This window comes from Mollisia scopiformis (genome assembly GCF_001500285.1).
Source record: "Mollisia scopiformis unplaced genomic scaffold LY89scaffold_24, whole genome shotgun sequence".
Classification (NCBI taxonomy): Eukaryota; Fungi; Ascomycota; class Leotiomycetes; order Helotiales; family Mollisiaceae; genus Mollisia; species Mollisia scopiformis.
This window is the reverse complement of record NW_017263604.1, coordinates 206512-232394: the sequence shown is the minus strand read 5'-3', so window position 1 is coordinate 232394 and position 25883 is coordinate 206512. Positions and strand designations below refer to the sequence as shown.

The 25883-nt window shown below is 46.9% G+C and overlaps 8 protein-coding genes across 8 annotated transcripts; 5 read left to right on the top strand and 3 right to left on the bottom strand.

Annotated features, from left to right (window-relative positions):
• The first annotated feature begins 7065 nt into the window (after nucleotides 1-7065).
• LY89DRAFT_236300 (uncharacterized protein) lies at nucleotides 7066-7816 on the top strand. Its single transcript, XM_018206063.1, has one exon. The coding sequence runs from the start codon at nucleotides 7232-7234 to the stop codon at nucleotides 7778-7780; it is 549 nt and encodes a 182-aa protein (XP_018065427.1). The 5' UTR covers nucleotides 7066-7231; the 3' UTR covers nucleotides 7781-7816.
• LY89DRAFT_236313 (putative Serine/threonine-protein kinase cek1) lies at nucleotides 7601-13785 on the top strand. Its single transcript, XM_018206065.1, has 2 exons — nucleotides 7601-8398; nucleotides 8449-13785. Exons 1-2 carry the CDS (start codon nucleotides 7895-7897, stop codon nucleotides 13669-13671), a joined length of 5727 nt encoding a protein of 1908 aa, XP_018065426.1. The 5' UTR covers nucleotides 7601-7894; the 3' UTR covers nucleotides 13672-13785.
• On the top strand, nucleotides 13786-14312 carry LY89DRAFT_236303 (uncharacterized protein). Its single transcript, XM_018206064.1, has one exon. The coding sequence runs from the start codon at nucleotides 13900-13902 to the stop codon at nucleotides 14170-14172; it is 273 nt and encodes a 90-aa protein (XP_018065425.1). The 5' UTR covers nucleotides 13786-13899; the 3' UTR covers nucleotides 14173-14312.
• A 272-nt stretch (nucleotides 14313-14584) lies between these two features.
• Nucleotides 14585-16831, top strand: LY89DRAFT_758763 (uncharacterized protein; the record flags this gene model as incomplete). Its single annotated transcript, XM_018221444.1, has 4 exons — nucleotides 14585-14641; nucleotides 14831-15159; nucleotides 15218-16238; nucleotides 16490-16831. 4 exons carry the CDS (start codon nucleotides 14585-14587, stop codon nucleotides 16829-16831), a joined length of 1749 nt encoding a protein of 582 aa, XP_018065424.1.
• Nucleotides 16832-18118: 1287 nt separating this feature from the next.
• LY89DRAFT_689015 (homogentisate 1,2-dioxygenase) lies at nucleotides 18119-19822 on the top strand. Its single transcript, XM_018215829.1, has 4 exons — nucleotides 18119-18332; nucleotides 18395-18480; nucleotides 18588-19088; nucleotides 19138-19822. Exons 1-4 carry the CDS (start codon nucleotides 18265-18267, stop codon nucleotides 19791-19793), a joined length of 1311 nt encoding a protein of 436 aa, XP_018065423.1. The 5' UTR covers nucleotides 18119-18264; the 3' UTR covers nucleotides 19794-19822.
• A 1724-nt stretch (nucleotides 19823-21546) lies between these two features.
• On the bottom strand, nucleotides 21547-23962 carry LY89DRAFT_236266 (uncharacterized protein). Its single transcript, XM_018206062.1, has 4 exons — nucleotides 23668-23962; nucleotides 23394-23608; nucleotides 23178-23339; nucleotides 21547-23084 (listed from the first exon to the last, which is right to left on the bottom strand). The coding sequence occupies exons 1-4, from the start codon at nucleotides 23799-23801 to the stop codon at nucleotides 21775-21777; spliced, it is 1821 nt and encodes a 606-aa protein (XP_018065422.1). The 5' UTR covers nucleotides 23802-23962; the 3' UTR covers nucleotides 21547-21774.
• A 125-nt stretch (nucleotides 23963-24087) lies between these two features.
• LY89DRAFT_236247 (uncharacterized protein) lies at nucleotides 24088-24360 on the bottom strand. The gene has a single exon (XM_018206061.1). It carries the CDS (start codon nucleotides 24299-24301, stop codon nucleotides 24119-24121), a length of 183 nt encoding a protein of 60 aa, XP_018065421.1. The 5' UTR covers nucleotides 24302-24360; the 3' UTR covers nucleotides 24088-24118.
• Nucleotides 24361-25484: 1124 nt separating this feature from the next.
• LY89DRAFT_758758 (uncharacterized protein) lies at nucleotides 25485-25883 on the bottom strand (the record flags this gene model as incomplete). The annotated part of the gene is made up of 1 exon (XM_018221443.1): nucleotides 25485-25883. A coding segment is annotated over one exon (399 nt), but the record flags the coding sequence as incomplete, so codon positions are not given.

Below are 25883 nucleotides of genomic sequence, written 5' to 3'. Positions count from 1 at the left end.
TTGTAAGTTATCATCCTTGCTCTCTCGTTCAAGTTCGTATAGCTAAGGGATCACAGAAGTTCCGAGAATGTATGATCTCCACCAGACCTTTAGGTCTTCCTACTGAAAAACGGAGGAAAGGTAATTAGCTTAGCCGATCTGTAACGAGTGCTCAGCTAACAAGTCTTAGATCAACATTCACAATAGAAGGCATTCTGGTCGCACGGCAGGATCACCAACACGGAAAAGTCAGTTACCCTCCTCTTAACATTTAGTCAGAGTCTCAGGCTCATTTTAGATCCAGACATTATGCGATCATACTGGTAATACTCAAGCAGCAGCAATATTCAGGGCCATGGAGGTGCGTTGGTGCGCTCCCGCTGGCATGGAACTCCAGCTCCCATGATGGAAAGACTTTCATAGTGACCCAGTTGCGTAAGTCTGGTATACCAGTAAGTCATTCTGTGCTTGACTCGAAGGCTAGAATCTGATTCTTGTGTAGCCAGCTATCTCAATAACCTCATTGGGACGGGTGAACGTGTTCCCACCAATCCATTGACTCGATCTAGTACATTCACCAAGGATTCAACTGCGCGTGGTCAAGGTGGTCTACACCAGAGTTGGTTGGGACAGAAATATGTTTGTATCCAATTTTAGGAATAGGGCTAGGATGTGGCAGAGGTGTTTGTATCGATACCGTCAAATATAATACATGATTGTATTTCCACCAACTCAGTTTCCAATTGTACTATTCAGACGTCACACGCAGCACAAGTAGCCTTTCATAACGATTGCTTGGTGCTGCTTTGCTCTGAGGGGTGCTAATGCTGACTTTCTATGAGATGATACCTGCATTATCCACTACCATGAAGTTCACCGTAAGATTCAGGCTTGTAGAGCAATATGAAACGCACTGTGACCAAATGAAACATAGAAACACAACTTTAATCTAGAATCACGAGTGTTCATAGTTTTACAAAGTCTGCAGAAAGTAGTGGCATATGATTATAAATTATTTATGTTACATGATTCAGAATGAAAGCACACTTCCATCAGCTTTTGAGTACTTGCTAGGAGCTTCATTCTTAGTGCTAAGTGAGCCATATGCTTGGCAGGTTGAACTTCTCGCCTTTGTTGCTACTGCTGATCGTGTTCAGGGGAAATGAACGATCGTGTTCAAGTGAACAAGTCGATCATGCTCATGGTAAAGAAGTCGTTCGCTTCGGGTAAGAAAGGAGAGCGAAACGATCATGTCTAGGGAAGAAGTTGATCGTGTTTGTGCAAGTGGTCGATTGTGTTCGAGGAGAAGATGGACGAAAAGATGGGTGGAGTTTGGCTGACAACTATTCAATTCCCTCCCAACTTCCAGATTCATCATGATGTTCTGGATAGCACCTGGAGCTACAGACTGCTGGCCAGTATCCTTCGGGGCTCCTTGGCGATTCATAATGACTTAACGAATCCCATGGCCTTGTGCCGGCGATAGTTCATTCAAGTTCCTGGCTTGTCAAGTCAACGTCTTACTGATTGCTGTTTGTTTGTAGAAAGTCCGAGTCGATGCTGCATGTAGCGCAAGCTCCTTGTCTTTGTGGGCTTTTGAGGGTCTGGTGGGTTGGAGAATAATGAGATCTGACAGAGATCAGATGAGCTGGCCGATATTTCGGCGTAATTTCTTTCTACTGCTCTTGTGTTGTTCACATTTGTATGCAGTTAGCAAATGAAGTTCCAGAAACAATGTGCTCTCACCTGTGAGCCACGCCAGCGTTTTCCTCTTTTCACAATCGTTTTCCGCTGATCTTCGCTCAGATATCCTGTTGTCTCTGTGTTAGCTTTCTTTGGTTTTCACAAACGCTGCTTATGTCCACCTTGCCTCCTTCGTCGGGAAAGTGATCCCGTCGCGTAACGCGTCTGGCTTCCCTTATTCCGATCTTCGTTGTATACTATCAAGGCCTGGAAAATCTGGTCGCTTACGGAGAACCTTCTCGTGGTCATCTTCGTTCCTGAAAGCTGTCTCTCAACTGGACGCGTCCGCCGTACCCGGTACCAAGGTAGGCTGAGAAGTCTAGGAACCAACAAAAGGGATCGCGTAGGAAGTGAGTCGCGAAAGATGTGAGTCGCGAAGGAAGTGAGTCGCGAAGGAAAAGAGACGAAGGCTCGAAGCGAATACGCGATATTGAATAGATCGCTTCCGTTCCTTCCATAAAGTTGTAAAGCAGTGAAAAGATCACAACTCCAAATCAGCCCGCTGAAGACTCCAGCTGTGCTTAGAGTAGCATTCACTCTAAGACGAAAATAGCAATTTAGACGAGCAGTAGCCCTTTCTCTCTTCATTCTGACAGCCTTGTCTACCTAGGTAATTCAACATGAACTTTGACTATCAGCAAACAGCAAACAACAAAAGCCCAGCAGCAAGTGGACAGCTTTGTTGCAAATGTAAAAGCGAAATCATTGAAAATCATAATTATCTTATGACTTTCGCCCTCTAAGTCGTACCGATTGCACAGCCGTATCGAATCAGAGATGCTCTCAAAGTCCGTCAAGTAACATTTTGTGTCGCTTCCATGAATACGAGGACTTGGAGTTTCCAGGGACAGACATCCACGGGAGAAATCAAGCAGTTGGTGAAGTCTGACTTTCAAGTAACCCTGAATTATTCAAAACATCACGATAATTGAACAATAGTAACAAATCAAACTCGCTGGAAGATATGTGAGCTTTCCATAGTAAATAGCAGCAGAATAGCAAACATAGAGAGTATCGAGTATACTTATTTGTTTTGAGCTCCACACTAAGTACCTACCGCCAATCAGCTCTTGAAAAATAATTTTTGTTGCACATCTACAAGCCGATAGAGTTGATTTGGGGACTTGACGGCGAAATCTGAGCAGTCGGGGGAGGTCAAACTTCAAGTGTCGGCCTTCAGATTTCTGTATTGTTACTATAACTTTATTAATTGTTTGATCAAATTCAGAGTGTATTATGTATTACACTATCTCCAAATTGTTTCTTGTTTCTGAAGTAGATTACAAATATACAAACTCGAAAGTCAATTCTCATATCTAGCTATGGTACTGCGCTAAATAGGCTATTTGGCCAATCAAGTTCCAGGGACATATTTTGTTGCACGTCTACGAGGCCTCTTTTGAAGCTCCACGGGAGGGGTTGACTCCCAATTGTCAAGTCCCGACCCTCAAAACAACCGTCGCCGCAATTAATGCCCAGCATGTCTCCAACTTCCAAAGATATCGCTGATTAGGCTGCCAAAGCCATTTCTTGCTTCTGCTATAGCAGCAAAAGATAGAATCGAGAATCGGAACCCAGAGACGTTCTCAGTGCGGAACTAAATAGCTAATCAGCTCTTTGAATAATATTTTGTTGCACATCTGGAAGAGATCACTGTAGAATTTACGGCAAGATCTGTTAATCAGAGGACCATGGCACAGTGTTCGAGAAAACAAGGCCAATTTGAATTCACTGAAGAGCTGATAGCAGAAAACTGGAGAATAACGGGTCAGAAATTGAGCTTGGAAGACCTCGACGTTATAATTGCTAGATCTTCCTTGGCGGCTATCCTCCCTGAAGGAGGCAAACATGCAGACGCAGTAGCATATCAGAGCGAATATGAGAATCGGAACGAATTAAGAAGATGAAGATCCCACGAGCAGTATCAGTACCTCGGCGAATGTGGTAAGAACTATTGTAGTAAGCCCTTCAGCCATACTTGAAGGTGTTTGAACTAGAAGACGAGGAGACTCTTTCCATCAAGAAGCTTCTGGAAGAAGTGATTCAAAGTCCGTAAACTTTAGCATCAAGTGATGAAGTGAAAGGGCCTGCAAGTGATCTGGGACAGGATCATGTGAAGGATAATGGGAAACACGGCAAGGAAAAGGAGAGAGATGAGGATGTTCCGCTTGTCTTAAGATTTGGAAGAATCAGAGAAAAGACGAATAGGCAGTGCAGATTTTACTCAAGTATAGCTCCTCTACGGCTATCTGGGGGAGGAGCAAGAGCTGGGCAGCACGTGACATATCTCTCTCAAACTTCAAGTGAGTTGAGACTAACGATAGGTTGCCTTAGATTGATAGTCGGAAAGCAGTATTTGGTGGTCAAGAGAGTCAGAAACCACAGAAGTGCAGATAGATTGGACCAGCGGTAGTTCGGATCTGTGACAACTATCACGTGTTAAGCCAGGGTTCAGCGATATTCCTCTCACTTGGCACATTTTTCTTCCATCCTAATCATTACTACCACCAAAAATTGAGAAATTTGCTCCCTTTCCACAATCCACATTCTCATATTGGTATATGTCTAAATTTCGAGTTTCGGATGAAAGAAAAACTGCCAAGTGTACAGATTCAAGACCCGACATATCATGGGACTATACTAACTCTGCAAGAGCAGATCATAATTGGGAGCAATTTACCTCAGTACAAACACAACGGGAAGCTTCATGTTCCCTCAAAATCGCCCCACATCCGTGGTAGCACACGGGATACTGTTGCACGACAGTATGGTGTGCAACTGCTGACTTGGATAATATGGAAAAGAAGAAGTGTACAGGAAATCATCTAGGGTTGAGCCCTTCCTGCATACCATGCTTGTACTGCAGAACAGAGTCTAGATCTTGGCCTCTTGGATAGACAGCCAATAACGTTGTGTTTCTAGGCAACACACAAAGAAGAAGAGCTTCAGTTTTGGGACTTGGAGGAAACACAAGAAAACACTTTATCCAGCTCGGATTCCATGCACTGATAAGACAGGTAAGTCGGAAGCTTTGAAACGTCCGAGTTGGACAGGATAGAGAAAGTGAATCCTGCATCTCGGGGAGGAGATGATAAAGCAGACTTTCGTACTCGGAAGCCAAGGTAATTGTACTTCTCGTACACCATCTAAGTTCACATAGAAAGAAAGCTAATTTTGGCTTCGCAGTTCAAACTCTGTCCTCCTCGTGAAGAGAACGGCAATTCTAAAAACAGTTCTCCCTCGGATCCTTCAGGAACGAAATGACATGCAGATCAAACGGTCATGAACTGAGGGGTGCGCGAATTCGCATGGAGATCCCCTGCCCTTAAGTTGTACCACGACCACTGTCTTGGGGTAGGAATGTGGGGTGATGAGCAAAGATCTTGGAGTCACTCGCATTCCCCGAAGTAGCAGGAAATTCTCCAACCACTTGGACGAACGCCAATTGTCTCAGTCCAAGAACAACATTTGAGACATTTCCAAGGCTAAATTTCGAGGACGTTGGAACAACAAATTATGCAGCCCTAGACTGCCGGGCTTGGGTCTAACGCTAGCCATTGTTTGAGAAAGAACGGGCATGTGACCTCGACTCCATGATTCGGATGCTGCCGCTTTCAATCTCGATTGTTGGTCCCAGTGAGACAGAGATGCGCAAGTGGACTGAGCTACCATACAACTCGACAAACGAGGTAATCAAAGTCAATAGCCCCAATGCACCATTAATGCATCCAAGCCCTCACAGACCGCACCATTTTTCCCACCGCCACGGCAATTCGCAACCTTGTTGCAGATCACGTGACGGGAAATGGCCCTGCTGACCCGTTTACGGCCACTTCGCAAAGCTTCGACCCCACAATCCGGGACTGAGACATGCATCCGGGGGTGACAATGACTCGATTAGTGTCGAGACATTTCGTGTTGAGACAAAGGCAGTTCTGGTCATTGCCGTCATCGTCGTGTGATGCGGGATCCAATTTCTCACCCCACTGCTGGAAACCCCCAAGGGCGCCGCTGCACCTCCGTGCGTCCTTTGGACCTATCACACGTGCTACCACATCGAGGGAAGGATGCCCGAACGATGGGCTTTTTGCGACCTGCTGACTGGCACGCGGAGAATTCGGCTGGTCGCATGCCTCTTCTGGCCCCCGACGTGGTGAGACGACAGGTCGCTTGGTACCTTGAACGTGCTGGGCGAGTTCCTTTATCCAATGTAGTCAATGTATTCATCGTTGGGGGCAGCGAGATGCGGGAATCAGAGGTGCAGGGCGATGGTGGTGGGGACACTCGCTGAGGGTTGTCTCGTCATGTATGTATGTATGTACGTTGTTGCTAGGGGTTGGCATGCTGCTGAGATGCACGCTGTGCGATTGGAGTAGATGGAGCGGTGTGACGGGGTGGGAGGAGGGATGCTTCCGCAGCAGAGGGGTGGCCGCAGTGTGCAAGAGGGTGGTAAGAGGGAAGAAAGGGAGAGTGTGTGGGATGCTGATTATTTTTGCTTTGGACGAGAAAGTTTAAGGGAGTTCAAACAAAACACATAGCGGATACTGATATACTCAGGGGTTGTTGCCGAGTGGCAAATTATGGCCAGTATCACCAGTACAACCACCAGGATGCAGGATGAAGAAAAGAAGGCCGACAGAACATCGTGCGTCGGCGGGAGTTATTCTTATTTGGCGGATTCTATGACAACCCCCAGACAATAATATAGCACCCCTGGTGTCGGAATGCTAAGATACTCCGACTCCAGAAGACTCCCACAATCATCGATCTACGGATACACCGTACACACGATTACGATTGCATACGAGTTTGTTCCCTCCCTCACACAGTCGACTCACAAATTGACTTGGTGATACCTGAGAAGTGTTGAGTTGACGATGGATAAGCAGCTCAGAGGCCTCAATCTGGATAATTGATCGCCGTGCAGGTGATTGCCAGGGACCCAATGACGCGCTGCTCGTTCCATGAAGGATAAGGATATCTATTCGATAAAGAACCGAATATGATGAATAGAAGGGATGCTATGCATATCTTTTCATCATAATTGTGTTCTTGGGGCCATAGGCAAAGAAGAGGGTGGAAAGGTTCAATGCAAGAGTGAACGGAGTGGTAAGGGAAGGGAGGAGAAAGAAGAAAGTATTGACGACGGCTTTAAGAACGCAGATCGCAGGATCTAGAAGCGCATGATGCTTCCTTTGTCAGAGTCAGACATGACCGTTGCAGCCGTAGCCGTAGCTAAACCAACAGCAACACAAGCACTACTCACTGAATGCAGACGCAACGAGAACAAAATAGAATTGAGTCTGGGTGTTGCTGTTGCTATTGCTACTGCTTGTTGCTGCTGCAGACTTGCATACTTGTCAAGCTCTCGGCACCAATCCCGATGAATTGCCAGGACGCAGGCCAAACCAAGAATTTTATTCAAAATGCTCGTCCTTGCTCGTCGACTTGTCCCTTTGTAGTTTGGTATCTTCTCTTTTGTTTGGGTGCTGGTACAGTGATTGGGTGAATGACGGACCTCGCTCAGCATTCGTGCAGCCCAGAAATATCCTTGTCTCGTCTTTCCCGTTACCTCTTGCAATTATCCCCCGCTTCTCCCACACCAACACAGCTGATTTGTGCTGCCTCAGGATCTCACAATCAACTATCGCAGGGTCCAAATAATCCGAATCCTCTCTTCTTGCTATTTTCTTTCTCGACCTCGACGACAACTCCGACACGTAACCCACCCATTGCTGCGAGCACTCGGCCCTGTGCGACGTGTGCCCTCCTCCTCCTCTTGACGATCGATAGAGTTGGGGCTCACCTTCACTCTCGACCCCGTCCATTCACTTTCAACCCTGTCCCCGAACCACCTGCGAACGACCAGAGTCGACAGACAGTAACGCCGGCAACTTTCTCCACAGGGGCGCTTACCTTGCCCATCACGACACACAGAGACATCAGCATCAATCCTCATGATGTCTTGCTCAGTCACCACTTGCTAGTCTTGGGCTCCCTGCCGGACTGCTCTGCAGACGCTCTCTCGACACGCTTTCCAGCTTACGATAACCGATAACAAACGACGCGAATGCCCTCAATCGTGATTCTGCTGAGCCAGCGATTACGACGGGACATCGGCAGACACGGTCAATGTTGGCGCAGGGATTGATTCTGCGGAATCAACTTCACAATGGAGGACAATAAGGACATGCTGGCCCCACCAGTTGTGTCGCAGTTGCGTGCACAAGCTGGTGGTTTGATGGAGCGCTCCCTCAGTGCAGCTATTCGGGAGGAGAGAGAGGACTTGCGGGAGGCTGCTGAACAGACTCTCAATGTGATCATGGACTTGAGTCTCGATGGCACCATCAGATGGGTTAGCCCCTCATGGACCGACGTTATCGGGACAACCTTCGAGTCAGTCCAGGGAAAAGCAATCAAAGACCTTCTAGTCAGCGACAACAAGGAAGTCTTTGCGGAGGTTGTCGAGTCGATGAAGAAGGATGATTCGAGGAGTCAGATAGTACGGTTCTCGGTGCAATTAGGCCCTGCTTCTAAGTTGGCGCCTCTTCAGATGCCAGATCAGCTCATGGCTGAGGGCGATGAAGAGGCTGCTGCTCCAGACGAACCTCTCACCATTGACCTGGAAGGACAAGGCATCATGGTCTACGACCGATCATCTGGCGGAGAAAGTCACGTACGTTGTGCAAACTAATGTTCTCGGATTAATGCTAATATATTTTGCAGACTATGTGGAGTTTTCGACCTTGGATAGCACCGCGTGAGATCCAAATTGACCTGCCAGCCGTCATTGTCGATTCTCTAGGATCTGGTGCCGAGGTCCTTGCCAGCTACCTCACTACATTGGCTGAGACTGGCTTGGACGACCCTCAGAATCATGCTCCACCTCTGCCAGTCCTGTGTCGTATCTGTGAACGCCAGATTCCCCCTTGGTGGTTCGAGAAACACACCGAGCTCTGTTTGCAGGAACACAAGGCCGAGATGGAGGTTCAGATGTGCCACGAAAATCTGATTGAGCACCGTCACGCAATAGTCAAGGTCCTCGACGCTCTTGAAGCCCGGAAAGCCCGGCCTACTTCTGGTGACCAGGCTATCTTGACTCCTCCACAAGCAGAGTACAAAGGTATGCCCATTGGACCAAACTCCGCGACATCCTCATCTTCCTCTGGCACTGCATCTCCAGGTACACCCGAGGGTAGATCTAGAGACACATCCAGAACTGGCTTCGGGCATGCTCGAGCACGATCATTCGCGGTCCGACGACCCCAGGCCAGAATCGTAGAACTGCTGCTGGACTTGTGCGATACCTCTATCGAAATCAATACACCTGCTATCAAGGAAGCACCATCGCAAGCTCCTGGCGAGTTTCGCACGCAATCTCCACAGTCCGAATCACGAATTTCTCAGGTTATGCAATGGTCATCTCCCAGTACTAACACACTGGAGCAAGAGCAGGGTCTAGCTTTGCTTTGTGCTGACAGCGAGAGAGCAGCCAAGGCGAAAGTCGAAGCCGTTCTTCGTCACCGCAGAATCATCGAATACTCCGAACGCATCCGTATCGAATTCTCGGTGATTGTACAAGATTGCATTGATGAGGCTGTACGGAAAGCTACCAAAATCGCTGCAGGTCACCTCACTGATTCCGAGGATGATGAGGAGAGAACTCCAGCTCACGAGGATGGCTTCTTCAGTGGATCTTTCGATGGGCCATCTTCTCTCGCAATGGCACTCCGGGAAGCTGAAATGGGCCGAGCTGGTGATAGGCGATCGTCATCCACTGCTGTGTCAACACGCTCGAGTAGCCCAAAAGAGTGTCCCACACCACGATCTCATACAGGTCATCAGAGCATTCTCTCGCAATCTCAAGACTCCCGCCGTCAATCCTTGTTTTTTGAGAGCGATGCTGGTGACAACAGTGATGGCAGTATTAGATCCTCTTCAGTTATGTCCCGTCCTGCTCGGACCGAGTCTCCAGTATCCGAGTTTGGTGATCTGCGACGAGCAGCAAGCTCTCGACAACGCCATAGACGAAGTCTCATTCTTCCAGGTGCCGTCTCGCCTCGCAGACAAGAGTCGCCTGTCCGCATGCCTCAACCATCATCTCCTCTGAGAATCGCCAAACCTCGCGCGCTGCCCATTCATGAAGGCATCGTGTCTCCTACAGCTTCTCCAATGCTACCTGGTAGCGAGTTCAGCTCACCTGCGTTGGTCCCTAGCCACCACAGACGACAGTCATCAGCTGCAGGATCCGATCCATCACGTCCACCACCATCACCTCGCCTGACATCTGTTAATGCCCCACAAGCTCGAGCTGTACCACCATCCATCAAAGACTTCGAGATCATCAAGCCAATTAGCAAAGGTGCTTTCGGGAGTGTTTACCTCGCTAAGAAGAAATCTACTGGCGACTATTATGCTATCAAAGTCCTAAAGAAAGCAGACATGGTTGCTAAGAATCAGGTTACAAATGTCAAGGCCGAGCGAGCTATCATGATGTGGCAAGGTGAAAGTGACTTCGTTGCCAAATTGTACTGGACTTTCTCCAGCAAAGATTACCTCTATCTGGTCATGGAGTATCTTAACGGAGGAGATTGTGCTTCCCTCATCAAGGTTCTTGGTGGTCTTCCAGAAGATTGGGCAAAGAAATATCTTGGTGAAGTTATCTTGGGCGTGGAGCATCTCCACAATCGAGGTATCGTTCATCGAGATTTGAAGCCCGATAACCTTCTCATTGATCAGAAAGGCCATCTGAAACTTACTGATTTCGGTCTTTCAAGAATGGGTTTGATCGGCCGACAGAAGCGTGTTCTCAATAGCCAAACCAACGAATCTGCTCCAGACCTTCTCAAATCAGGCCCGTTTGCCCGAACAACATCGATCAGCTCATCACGTTCGACATCCTTTGACTTCCAAGGTCACCACTCACCTGGCTCGACTCCACAGATGACCCCTGATCTTGCTGCAAGCTTATCTACGCCGTCATATTTCAATCTCAGCCGAGAGTCCACACTCAACAAGGAAGCCCGGCGAGCTTCAGGTCGCAGCGATAGCGGTGGAAGTGAAGCGTTGAATCAGATGTTTAGCAGCTTTTCCTTGAATGAATCCGCTGGGCAACAAATGGCCGCACGAAAGTCTCCTATCGAAGAGATGAGTGAGAATGAAGGCAGTGGTTCCCCAGACCTCATTTCGCTCAACCATGTCACCAGCCACTCCAGTTCCGAACAGAGAAACACGCCTCCACAGACGAGTATGATGCCTCCTCCAATGGCTCTCTTCGACCCTGATGACAGTAATCGTCGATTCGTGGGAACACCTGACTATCTAGCTCCTGAGACTGTCAACGGTGTCGGTCAGGATGAGATGAGCGATTGGTGGTCTGTGGGCTGCATCTTGTTTGAGTTCCTATACGGATATCCCCCTTTCCATGCAGGAACTCCCGACGAAGTGTTTGAGAACATTCTTGCTCGGCGTATCTCGTGGCCGGATGATAACGATTTCGAAGTTTCTGCCGAAGCAAAAGATCTGATGAACAAGCTTCTGTGTCTTGATCCACGAGGTCGAATTGGTGCCAATACCGACGAAAAGTTCTCATGCGGCGGGGAAGAGATCCGAAACCATCCATGGTTCGAAGGTGTCAACTGGGGAAAGCTTCTTGAGGACGATGCGCAGTTCGTTCCAGCTCCGGAAAATCCTGAAGATACCGAATATTTCGACTCTCGTGGTGCTACCTTGCAATCTTTTGCAGAAGAGATTGAAGATGCAACTTCACCTCCCTCGACGGCGGGTACGGAATATCACGATCGCCCACACGATGCACTGTCTCGAGTGAGGTCTCAAGTAAATTCGATCAAGCGAGGTTTGATGCCGTTGCATATTCCGCCACACGTGCGCGACATGAAGAGTCGCAGGCTCAGCGAGCCGGTAGTGGCCGATGACTTCGGTAACTTTGCTTTCAAGAACTTACCAGTTCTAGAAAAGGCAAACAAAGATGTGATTCAAAAGCTTCGAGCAGAAGCTATGGCTGCTCAGAGCAAGAATACTACGCCTGTCAGTCCCGTCGCCGGACCGAGTGGTGCTTTATCTCCAGGGCCCACGTTGGAAGGCAGCCCGATATTGCCAATGCCTATCCAGAGAACCTTGTCGAATGCTAAGGCTTCTCAGCGACCATCATCTCCCTCTGGACTGAGCCAATCGAATTCATCTCCTAGTCGAGCTTCGCAACCGTCATCGCCTCTGCTCGTTTCGTTTGTTGCAGGCCAGAATGGCGAGGGACGACGCAAGACTTCGAGCAATTCTTCAAGTTTGTCACACCAATCGAGCAACTCATTGGCACCTGGAAGCTTTTTCGAAGTTCCTCGTATGCCAGCCAGTCTTCAGAAAGCCGTTTCAGCTGTGTCGTCGCCTATCAAAGGTAGAGGTGCTACACCTGCACCCTTAGCCTTGTCACCACAGAAGATCTCGACGCCCAGACAAGCAAGTGGCTCGTCCAATCGTGCTCGATCACAAACTGTTGGATCTCAAGAAGGAAGCCCAATCCCGGCAGACTTGTTTTCGCATCGCAAGCGACGAAGCCAGGTCTTCGATATGTCACCATCTTCTTCTGATAACGAGGGCGACAAGGCAAATGCTCTTCTACGTGTTCAACGACGACGTCAAAGCTCTCGGCGAATGTCACAGATCACTCTTGCTGATGGTCCCGCATTCCGTCCGCTCGATGTTCTCATTTGTGAAGATCATCCGGTCTCTCGAATGGTCATGGAAAAGCTGCTGGAGAAGCTGCGTTGTCGCACGATTACGGTTGCAAACGGAGCTGAAGCCATGCGATATGCTATGAGTGAAATCAAATTTGACATCATCATGATGGAGTTCAAATTGCCTCAAATCAACGGAGCTGATGTCGCACGCATGATTCGAGATACTAAGAATGCCAACATGCATACTCCTATTGTTGCTGTTACTGGCTACCTCAAGGAGCTTCAAACACCTCATCACTTTGATGCCTTGATTGAGAAACCTCCAACCACATCTAAGCTTAGCGAGACAATGTGTCGACTTTGTCAGTGGAAGGCTCCACCTGCTGGTCAGAACACATCCAATCCTATCGGCTATCCACAACCATCTGGTCTGAGACAAGAAAGCCTAAGACTTGAAGATAGTCCGACATCCGGCTCATCAGGGTATGCACACATGCCGGGCAGCAGCTTTAGAGGATCAAGCCGTGAGGATTCTATCAGCTCCAGCATGTTTGGCGATAACGAGTCTTTCATGAACGAAGATATTCCAGTGGTCATCAGTCGCAAGGCTACGGGCGACTGGGACGAGAACTCTGGTTTAGGAATCAGCAACGAGGAGGCTATCCTCGACTCTCGCGACCTCCCGAAATCACTTCCACCCCATTTGCTCCACGAAGAGTCTGCTCCGGGACGAATGGAAGTTGTGCATAAATTGCCCATCAGACAACGATCAACTGAGAAGATGAAGGCCAAGCGAGAGTCGATGGAGAAGCATCGACATGAATGCGCTGAGTCTGGTGACGATGAAGACGAGGAGCTTGGTGACGTATGTGTTCGCGAGAAGTCAAGTCCAAGAAGCGTCGCAAAGACTCATCGTGGTTCTAAGCTTGGTACGGAGATGATGCGTACAAACAGTCGAGGAAGCGTGGTATCAAGTTCGGATGTTGGTGCCAGTGCTGACACTATTGAGCCACCACCAACTGTAGTCGAAGAACTTCCTGCAGCATCGGAGATCACTGGTGCGAGTCTGACCCCACCAGAAGTCTTCCACTCTCCCGGCTCCAAAATTTCAGAAATTGACCTTCTCGAAACTCCAAGACCGGCATCTTCTCAAATCGATCCTATGGACGAAGAACCAACCCCGCGAGCACCATCGGTGGTCTCCAATCCTGGAGATTACATCATGCATCGCAATAATAGCCAAGATAAACGATAAAGGCACCCCACTCACTCATTTATTTTATATCAAATTTGTCAGAAAAGCGCCAATTTGGCCCTCATCTTATTTCCTTGAAGTTACGACAGCGCGGCGTTCACGGAGCGAAACTGAAGACACCGTCATCGGGTCCTGGGCTGGGTATTTTGCATGGGACACTGGCGTTAAACTCGATTGTAACCCCAATTCGCTGGGAAAGGCCTTTCTGCTGCATTTACACACGGGACGATGTCTGTCTTCTTTCCTTTTCGCGATTTTTCGAGGCGGCGATACAAACAAAATGTTGTTGCATGGGGGAAAATGAAAGAAAGACAAACTCTCGACTTTGCGATTGCTACTTACACCTGGTTTACTTATCTTTCTTTTCTTTTGTACATTTTGCGAGGCGAATGCCCGCTTGGTTTTTGGGTCTCGGCGGGTGAAGGACCTGGTTATGGTTCTGGTTTGCGAAATTTCTTCAGACCCCCCTTCGCTGAGAAGAGGAGTCCTGATTTTCCTTGACAGTGGACAGATGGATGGATGAAAATGGGCACCGGATCTCGAATAAGATGGTGTGGCATGTCGATGTTGTAGACTGATAGTCAGCAATATGAGATATAAAATTGCCTTGATGTCTCTTGATGATCTTGTGATGTGCTAATCATACTTTTGTGCTGCCAAATGAATTAGTAGTTTCACTCAACGGGTTTTTCGTGGGCTGGCAAGTGCCTTCCAAACCGAGTTCGTGACGAGTCGACTCAAAAACGGAAGTCTCAACACCGCTCTGCTCCTTCTCGACAATCTCCTCTAATCTAGCTTTTCGTTCTGCTCAACTCTTCTCGAAATAACAACCGCAAAATCACCCAAGTCTTGCGCATCGCCATCAGCGAACACATCAATAGGACTCAACAGCATCGCTTCTATCTCACTCAAGATGCCACCATCAATCATCGACTTGCCCACGGAGTTGCTTCTCATGATTGGAGACTTGGTTTGTGCTCCTTTTTCTCTTGCTTGCTTGATTTCATTCCCCGCTGGAAGCAAGATCATGGTGCTTAATGCTTGATGCAAAGTCAGCGCATCGTCAACCGTCGGGGTAGTGGTCTTCAGAGTCCAACAAATCCCAGACAGATTTGGATACAAGTGTTTTAGAGGTGGCTCGCTAATGATGGAGATGCAGATTGTCGATCGCAGAACGCTTCGAGCGCTGGTTCGTCAGTGTCACCTCTTTGCGCAGCTTTTCAGCGCACTTGCGTATGAGCGCCTCGTCATAGGACTATTTAACCATCCACCGGAGTTCTATCGCGACGCGCACGACGAGGACCCTCCGTCGACCATCAAACATACGAAATACCTCGAGGTTTTAGTATGGGATTTCGAAGATGATGATCACCTGGGCATTGACCTCGACGAGGAGGATCTATTCGATTATAAGCTGAACGTGATCTCGGACTTTGGTATATGCATCAGCAAATGGATCACATCGATGCCAAACCTCGAATCGTTTCGGTATGGATCAACGTCACTCCTAGTTACAAGTATCTCACGTCTCCTTCTCCCGTGACAGATTTGACTGCCGAGCCTACGAAGATACAGATTTCATGGGCATGATGGGCCCATACGAGGATAAAATACCTGAGCTCTGCAATGCTCTCTGGCAGTGCAAGACACTTCGCCATTTGTCAGTCTTGTACTATGGCACTAGCGTTAAGGAGCCGGACTGGGAATGCCTCCATAACATCGATTTTCTAACTGGATTCAAAAATCTGACCTCACTCGAACTTTATGGATTCTACGAACTTGAACTATCCGCTGAAGTCAAGGTATCCTTGCTAAATAGAGTAGCACATATCATTTCCAAGTCTCCTCGGTTGAAGAAACTTGGTCTGAGCCTTACCCTACCTTCCCACCATTTTGAAAACGAAAATCCAGACATTCTCATTGTGAGACCGGATGACGACTATCTGGAGATGCTGTGTCTGCAGTGTTCTTCGTGTATTGATTTTAAGCCTTTAAAACTGGAGACATTGAGGTTGGGTCACGGAACCTACCTCCTACCGTCCATGTCTAAGTGTGAGAACTACTTGGCGAAACTTGTGGATCTTGAATCCCTTCGAAACCTACACGTTTGGAACGGTGGCGTGAGATCTAGTGTTGGCCAGCGTCCAACCTCTCTGAATGTTCAATGGGACATGTTAAAGCACTGTTCTGCACTGCGACAGCTAGAGATTACGATTCTCGACGCATCTGTAACAGATTGGCTCAACAGAAGTGGCAATTCGATACAGGAACTTATCATCACGCAACCTTTACCCTCGATGGATCCCAAGAAGTGCCATTTTGATGACTTGAAACAGAAACTTCCCACCTTGAAGATGGTCTACTTGACAGATAAACCCGTGTACGACGCATTCGAAACCGAGGAGACGTCTAGCTCAGATTCGAGCAGCTCAGACTCGGGCAATGAGACACTTGGCAATGATTCCTCCATTACCCGAGTGCTGAAGAAGACAGTTCTGGATCTCATATGCGATCACGGTTTATTTCTTGAACGGCTTGCTATAGATATTGACCTGAATACGGAATGGGTTAGTCGATGAACACGACCCGCTTAAATTTGCAAAGTCTAATGGTTTTGCAGTTTCAACTTCACCTGTATTTACAGAATTGTAAGCATCTCAAGGAGCTCAAGCTAGTTATGAGACACACGTACCTCCACCCGGGAACACAAATTTCAGAGCAGTGCTTGCCTGGATGTTGTCATAAATCTCGCTGTCCTGAAGAGACCGTTACGCATTATCTTGTGCGGTCCTTTAAGTGGTGCTGTCCATCATTACAGTTCGTCAAAGTAGGAAACTGTGGATCGGTTTGGCAAGTTACTGCTCCCAAGATTATCGTCGGAACGTCAGAGAATCAACGTATTCGGAGTATTGGTCTTCGCAAGCTACGCCCCGACGAAGTTGTTTCAATGTACATGTTCGCTATCGACACACTGAACAACAAAAGACCGCTAGGACTGTCTTGTCCACATTTCGCGTTCAACCCTGAGACTGAACGTGTCGAGCCAACCGTGGGCGAGCAAGAAGCTGAGATTGATGAGACTGATAATAGCCTTATTGAGATGGAGACAGCCAATGATCGACATGAAAGTTATGGATGGTTGGATACAGTATTAAACTGACATAAACCTGGTTGAGATAAAAGAGAGGGCTAAAGAGCCAAGTGAAGGAGAATGCAAGAATGCGAGTGAAATCGGAGCGACTATGTCACTAAATGGATGGAGAAGGCGTGGAAAGCCTCGACGACGTATAGCAATAGGACTAAGTATCAGTAAGATAGACCTGTACAGATTACAATCAGACTCACGCCTCGCCACGCTCTTGCTCTCCTCGCTCCGCTCATCATCCTCAAAGTAGCAGGCCTACAATCCGCATACTGTCAGAAACTTTCCGTGGGCCAGGCAAGTGTCTTGTGCTCCTCATGACAGCAACATCTTCTTCTCGTTCTAGAGAACGCTGGTGAGGTGTTCTAATGATTGTATTGGGAACAGGAAATCATGGATACATAGGAGATCACTCTACCAACAATAACTAGACACTTTGATGTAACTTTCCATATCTGCAGTAAGCTCGACAGCGTGCTGTGATCTACCTCTATTCTTAGCTAGTCGTCTTAGAACAATAGCGGAGAGACTTACCAGGAAAGTCGCATTCTCTTCTATTGGCATGTGGATTTCCTTATAGGGCAAATCCTGGTTTTCCTAGATTTAAAATTCAAGACTATTTCCAAAAAATTAAATTTCAATTTTTTTCCAGGAATTTATTCAAAAAAAAACTACCCACTAAAAAATACAATATATTAATGCATTTTTTGATATATTTTAGCATGCACTTTGATTTCGAGTTTTTATTTCGCCGCTTTCAAACGTACGCTAGAGAGAGGGACTTACTCTGAGGGAGAGATCTGAGGGAGAGATCGAAGGGAGAGGACTAATTCAAAAGGATTGCTAGGAATAATGCGCTTTACATTAACTTTATTGAAGAGTTGACTGGATTTTCCTTCATTAATTTGATTAATTCCAGTATTCCTGGAGGATCCTGGATAACCTAGCAGATTCAAGAACATTATTAGATTATTAAAAAAAATTTCAAATTCAAGGGATTCCAGGATAAATTCCAGTAAAAGGCCAGAAATCCTAGCTACACCTTGGAAATTCCTGGATTTACCGGGACGTATTACTCCCGTAGGGTTTCATAATTTACTTTGCGAATTTCCGGTAAAAAGATCTTGGAGGGTTGAGATTTAAAACGCGATAAAGGATACTTTTCTGATTATGAAAGGAAGCTGCAGAGGTGAGACGAAATGGGGAGACATGTGTAGAAAGACGGCTCTTCGGCACGGCCCGTGACTCGGGATGTGGGGTAAGTGCAGGTGGCTTCCCCGCATCTCTGATCTGACAGCCTTTCACGGATCGTCGAAAGGCTTTTGCGGATATTGCGGTATAAGCATCTGTTCATTTTCTATATAAGTCCGAGAGAGCCGACTTTATCAAAGTATTAAATTTGAACGAGAGATCCGGTTTTATCAAAGTATCAAACTTGAAAAGAAACAGAAATGCCAACAACAAAATTCAGCGTCGAGGAGAAGTATAGTTACCTGGAGGGGTTTGGAGGGTATCATCAGTAAGTGAAATAGAGTGTTTGCGATTTGGGAGACGAGGCTGATAAGATGTGATGGGATATAGGTCGGAGGTTGTGAGGGGCGCGAATCCGGTGGGGATTAATAGTCCACAAGTTCCGGGTTTTGGGTTGTGTACTGAGAGGATTTCTGGTGAGTTGTGTTTTGAGGGTTGACTTTGATACTCAAAATGTCCTTCCACTTCTAAAACATGCTCGGGCTTTGAGTATCTGAAATAGCCACGCTGACTTTGAGAATAGGAACTTCGTTCACGGCGCCAAGAGCAACCAACTTACAGACATGGATGTATCGTGTTCATCCTTCTCTATCTCAAGGAAAGTTCTCAGCGATATCCACAACAGATAATCCGCCAAAATTTCAGCTTTCTCCCAATCCACTGCAATGGAATGACTTCCCAATGGAACCTGGCCATGATTGGATATCTTCTCAGAAAACACTAGCAAGATCTGGAGATCCTGCAACGAAGGCTGGTTTGGCGTATCTTGTATATTCCGCATCCAAAGACATGGATCCGCAAACCGTCTTCTTCTCAGCTGATGGTGATTACTTGATCATCCCACATGCTGGGACGCTTGATATCCAGACTGAGCTGGGAAGCCTTCTTGTCCGGCAGAATGAGATTGCTGTTATTCCTAGAGGTATCAGATATAGGGTGACTGTTCCGAATGGTCCTGCGAGAGGGTATATCTGTGAGCTTTTTCAGGGACATTTTCAGTTGCCAGAATTGGGACCTATTGGTAGTAAGTCTAACTTCCCCACTCAAAGATCCAATAGTACTGATAGACCCAGGTTGTTCCCTTGCAAACGTCCGAGATTTCCAAATCCCAACCGCTCATTTCGAAGGCAGCATCGAGAACGGAATAGCAACCTGCCAACCTTCCAACTGGAGCGTAATCATCAAACTCGCCGGAAAACTATACTCTCGCACCCAGGATCACACCCCATTCGACGTCGTCGCTTGGCATGGTACATACTACCCCTACAAATACGACTTAGGCCGCTTCAGCGTGATCGGAAGCACACTCTTCGACCATCCCGACCCCAGCATTTCTACCGTCTTAACAGCGCCTTCGCATCGAGAGCCCGGAACGGCGGTGGTGGATTTTGCCATCTTTCCGCCAAGATGGTATGTGATGGAGGATACGTATTGGCCGCCGTATTTCCATCGGAATACTATGAGTGAGTTTATTGGTGTTGTAGTTAATAGCCAGGATGAGGGGAAAGGGGAGGGGTTCAAGCCTTTGGGAGCGTTGTTGAATAATCCGATGGTGCCGCATGGGGTGGATGAGAAGGCGCATGAGGAGGCGAGGGTGAAGGTGTTGGGGCCGGAGAAGGTTGGGATGGAGGGGTATATGTTTTTTCTTTTAGAGGCGGAGGCGATGATGGCTGTTAGTGATTGGGGGATGGATGCTGCTGCAGGAGCTGATGTTAAGGCCAAATTGTGATAGGGTTTGCTGTTGTTTCGGAATGTACGTGGAATTATTCTCTTGATTCTATTGAAATCTATACCAAATTGAGCTCAAATTGCTACTACAGGAAGAGAGGGTTTTGGATTAAACAATCTTACACCCATACATTCGAAGCTGAAACTAAGAACTAGTCAAATAGCTCCTCAACCGCAAGGTTCTCATGATAAAGGGACCTTAAGTACTTCTTAGTTGTCATGTGCCCATTCTTCTCCGCCAGCCTTGCAGCGCTTTCATAATGTCGCTGATCCATCCTGGCGCCAGCATTTGTTAGTAGCCTCAACATGTCCATACGACCATATTCTGCAGCTCCTTCAATAGCAGTCCTTCCTTCTGACTTGGCCGCTGGAGCATTTGGATCTGCGCCCTGGTTCAAGAGCAGCTCTGCAATCCCGGTGTAGCCTCTAATTGACGCAAGTTGTAACGCCGTGGCACCTCCAACGCGAGCTGGCACAGCATTTATCTCCGCCCCTTTACTCAGAAGGTATTCTATCATGTCGAAATTTCCAATTTCAGCTGCTTTTTGTAGTGGCGTGCGCCTAACGCCCATAGTGGCCGGGCGATTCACCTTCGCTCCATGATCAATAAGAAGTTGGACCATTGGCAGCTTATCAGTCTCGACGGCTACCAAGAGCGCGGTCTTCTTGATATGCGAAGCCCAAAATCGGGTATGGTCAGTAAGGTTAATTTCCTCCTGTTCATAGGCAATACTGTTGGAGTTACCGCCTGCACCCAAGAGTATCTGGACTATATTGAGATGTACTCCTTCGCCCTCTTTAATTGCCGATCCAAGTGGGGTCACCCGGTATTTTTCAATCTTCCGCTCTGGAACAAGACCATTATAATCAATTGGCAGCCTTAGAAGCTGGTGGATGATATCAAAGGCTCTCTACTAGATTAATCCCACCAGCATTTTAGAACCTAAATTCTTCTTTCCACGAGGATATTGTTTTGCAAACGCCTCAATTATGTGCTCGGTCAGTAGATGACTCCGTAGCACGCTCGTGCACAAAGCCTTTTCATCGGCCGGATCAGCGCCTTGGGCAAGAAGGAAGTTGATCATAGAAATATTTTCTTGTTCGATTGCAGCTGCTAAAGGTGTCACACGTCCTGATTTGGCACAGAGGTTTATATCAGCCCCATTGTCAAGCAAGAGCTGAGCCAACTTAATGTCCCGTTTTCTCACAGCAACAACAAGTGCTGTCTCATATTCGTCATCTTCGTCGGTACCAAGTCTTCCATGAATCTCGAAGTCAACTGGAAGCTTTGTTTCGTTAACGTCTGCGCCATATGCAATCAATCTTTCGAGGGTTGAGTAATGACCCAATTTGGTTGCCCTCCAAACCACGCCAGCTGGGCCTTCCATTTCCAACTTAAAATCAATTTTTTTATTGAGGCTAGGTTCTGCATCCAGAAGATATTCGATGAACTTGACGTTTCTTGTATCCAGCGCTGCTCCTATGCAATCTGCGCTCGGGGTTGCTCCAGCATCAAGCAGCATTAAAGTAAGGCTTTCGTGGTTTGATTTAACTGCCCCGAGCAGAGATTCATCGAGGGTTCGATCATCAAATCTCGATACAATTGTAAGCAGTTTATGAACAATAATAATCCAACCATTTGTGGATGCACGTATCAAAGTGGACTTCGCTGCAGACCCGAACAAGAATTCATCGTTAATTGTACTTGGGTAGGTAATCTCAAAGCGACGCGATGGAAACTCAATTGAATCGTTGTCGAGATATAGGGTTTGAATATTTTTCGACCGTAGTGTAGCTTCTATACTCTCGAAGATCATCATAGCAATCTTTTCGTGCTTTTCTCGCATAGATGCTGCTAGAGGCGCAAACAGCTCGTATTCATCAAGAATCGACCCCATGTTGAGGAGTTCACGAACTAGTTCCAAGTCTCCAACCTCTGAAACTGCAACCAAAGCAGTGGCATACTAAGGCTTGTCCCTAACCTACAGCCATCCAATTTTAGCTTTAAGGAGCTCAACAATTACAGCGTTTCCTGACCAAATTGCTTCTGCTATTGGAGTCATATTTCTCTTGGTTGAAGTAACAACATGACCATTGGCATCGGCTCCTACATCCAGAAGGTACTCCACCAACTCCACACTACCACTATGTATTGCGCGAATGAGGATATGTGTTGTTGGTATTTCTCCAGGCCTAAGAAGTGCCTTGACCAGCTCAAGGTGACCCTCTCCTGCAATGACATCGAGTGCTGGATGTAAATTCGCATGATTATCCATGTAACTTCGAATGAGATTTATGGCCATGGGATCTCTATCAAAGATACCAATGATGACATTCCAGGTGAAATCCGGTGGTTTGAGGTCACATGGAATACGGTCTGATTTTTCTTGCAGCAGCATCCCGAGAATCCGTCCTGCAATATGTCTAGTGGCACTTGCACTAAAATAGGAAGTGATGAGAAGTACCACGGCATCCACTTTCACATCACCCGAGTAGATATCGCTTTCGAGTTCATCCATGCCCAATACGGCGCCAGCCTCCAGCAGCATGCGCACAAGCTTAAGATCAGTGTGAACCTTCCAAAAGAAAGGATCTTTCATTTCCGAAACCGCTATGTTTAGCGTTCGTAGGACCGGGGGGTTTATCGCTAGCAGTGATTTGTTGAGGTCGGCTTTCGCTCGAATGAGAATCCTTGTGACCTCCGTGCTTCCTAGCGCAACAGCCAGTTGTATTGGGGTGAACCGCCATCCTTCACGACTGCACACTAGTTGGTTGGAGTCTAAGTTACTCGTTCGAAGGAGATACTCAGCAATGCCAGCGTTCCCAGATGCAACAGAAGCGCAAAAAAGATTTTCTGCAAAACCTTCGACTTCAAGGCCCGGGGTGGATTGAAGTTCCTCAAGCAGTCGCATATTTGTTGGATTTCGTAAGCATTCTATAATATTGCTAGGGAGGCTCTCCAGACCAGCAAAGTTGTTGGTTGTTGTGAATATGACGAGTCGGGTCAAAGCTGAATTCACAAACTCCTCGTTCAGAATCAAGTTGGGCCCCTCAAAGTCCCGAAGTATGACAGCGGGCATCAACAAGCGTAGGGTTGAGACGAGTGGATTCAAATTGGAAAAAGTTCCGTTCCGAAAGTCGGAAATGAGCTGGAGGGCATTGTTGTACAAATTTGACCCGTTGTCCGTTCCGGTTGGTTCTTGATCTTGACTGAGGCTTGAGCTAGGACCAGATAGGAGTCTCGGGTTTATGTATCTCGAGTTGGGCGTAGGCCCCAAGGTGAAAGTCAAACCTATAACGATATCAGTACATCCATTTGGCATGAAGATAGTACATATATCGGAATAGCACAAAAGAATTTGAACATGAAGCATTGGAGTAATACCACGTAAGGCAATGGATTGACTGAGACGGCAAGATGGAAGGTTGGCGGTCATTATTTCTCGAATTGGCAAGGCATTTTGTGTCTCTGGTGTTGGAAAGCGAAACGAAGTTTCCTCTTTGGGAGACTTGATTGTAAAACTATCCGGGGCCTGTGGATGGCGTGCTGCATATGGGCCTTAGTTGGAAGGTTGTAGAATAATTCGACATTTGAACCTACCTTGATGGACGTTATTCAATTCCATAGGCGTAAGGAATCGCGAAGTCCACCTCTTGACTTTGTCGGCTGGAATGAGTTTGCCGTGCATGTAGACATCTGAACCTTTGCCCTGATCAGCTCTGATTCGTACGAGCCTACAGACATTCTTCCAATCCTCCTTCGTTCCATTTTTATGGATTTTCCATTTGCGAAGACGCGATTCGTATTGTGATTCCCTTAGCACAAGTCAAGTCAGTCAAAGGTCTAGCAATTCGACGTAGAGGATTGTGCGTACGTTGCCGAGAATCCACGCTCTTTCATCTTCTCGCAAATGACTGCCATGTTTTCCGTCAAATAGAGATCTATGATATCATCCCTGTGTTGGTTCCACTGAGGCTCTGGAATAGCCTTAGCCTGATTGGAAGGCATGATGAACAGCGATCTGAGTGAGAAGTGAATGATTCCAGAGGTCTCTTCTGTATGAGTTTTTTTTTGGAGATGACACAAGACCTGCCAAGGTTCTGATTGAAGTTTTTGATTTGTGATGGATGATGGATGATGGATGATAGAGTAGTAGAGTACCGTGTTCCACAAGGACGCAGATTTTGGCATTCAAAATGAGGCGACCTGCATGGTGGCGCATCCAAAACCTGAGTTCGGGCACAGCCACACGGAATTGATGTGATTGGTAGTTGCCAAACCCTGAGAATTCCCTCCCGGGCCAGGACCATCATTATTGACGAGGCTCAGTAGCCTCTGGCCAAAATCTGAGTTCTATCGGTCATAAAGTTCCTCCAAATAGATCCATCATCATGTTGCATTTTATACCACGAAGACCGGTATATGAACAATAAAATGACTTGGTCTAAGGATACAATCATAGCACTTGTGACACTCTTTGCGACTTGCGCCCCGGCATTACTTGTCATCTGGCGGTACAGAAAGCTGAAGAAAAATCAGGGTTAGGACTATCGCTATCAGCTTGTGCGGCTAAAATTGCTCACAAATCTACAGGCATAGATACTCCACATACGCTTTACCTGTCTTCCCCACGCCAACAGTTACCCGACTATCGGTATATATGCACCTACACCAGCTATACCGAATCACGGCTGGAAGCTGGAACTATGGAATGGAAAGACCTTAACCGTTGAGTCTATCTTCCTAAGACGTGGAGAAAGCTCGCTTACAATTTAGTCCAGATCTTCCTATCAATCGTGCATAGATCGTAGATGTTGAAGTAGTGATTGACAAGTGGATTAAGACATGGCCAAGGGGGACGGTGCGGACGAATTGGGTCATGTGGATATTCTTAACATTTTTTTGGTGAAGATTTAAGGGATTGAGAAAATGATTCGATAAAAAGCAATGAAAAGTCAAGACTATAATAGTGGACCTGACCGGCGCTTTTATTATGGCCATTTTGTTAGAAACACAGTGCACAGCTAAAAAAATCACGTGATATTCGAATAAGTTGTGAGGCGCTCTACAACAAGCAGCTAAAGGCCGATTATCTTTGCCCATTATATTGCTGGAATATTGATATATGCATACATGGCACCGTTTGAGGTGGAAAAATTGAAGTATTTCCAAGAGGAGAATGTGGTGATTCTGATGCATGTTTTTGGAGGAGACGGGCCATGTTGCTTGGTGGGGCGGAGGTCCTGGTTCTGGATGGGCAAGGGAGTGATAGTAACCGGATGAAAAGAGTCCGGTTGGTATTTTTGCCCGTAAGGAATGAGTTTGTGACCAAGTTGAGAGAGAAGAGGATTGGTTGGCTTGAGTTGGACTTATCAAACTTGCTTCTGTTAAGAGCTGAGGCCACCGGGAATGGCCCACTTAAGCGAAACTCAACAAATGAGACCTTATTTACCAAAAATCATAATTTTTTAGTCTTCTTATGAATCTCTGTGAAAATGGAACTTATTATTAATTAATAGTAGCCATACCCTTATACTTAATTACATCCTCAATCTTACAAGTCAATTGCTTAGTGTAGTGGCGAAAGTCACGTGGGTTAACTCGGTCCTATAGCTTTTGCAACTCCTTTTTCAAATCCACTTTATTTTTGGGCATATAGTCCAAGTTTTTCAATTTCTCCTTCATCCACCTCTAGACTTTCTCAATAGGGTTCAAATCTGGTGAAGAAGGAGGCCAATTAAACCCTCGGATATTGTGCTGTAGTCTAGGTAATTTGGCATGCCCTTTATGCACCTTAGACCCGTCTTCCATGAAGATATACTCCGGCCCTAGATCATCAAAGAGAGGGAAGATTATAGGCTGAAGAACTTGCTGTAGATAGGCTTTAGAACATATGCCCTTGCGTTCTGGAAGCTTCTCTAGGAAGACTAATGGCGACTTGTAATCCCAACTTAATGCCCCCCATATCATGACCGTTGTCCTCCCTGACTTGTAGACTGATTTAATGCAGTCAGGGCACCTCCTCTCATCTACCCTCCTAGTCACATATATCCTGCCATTCTTCCCAGTCTCAAATATAGCCTCATCAGA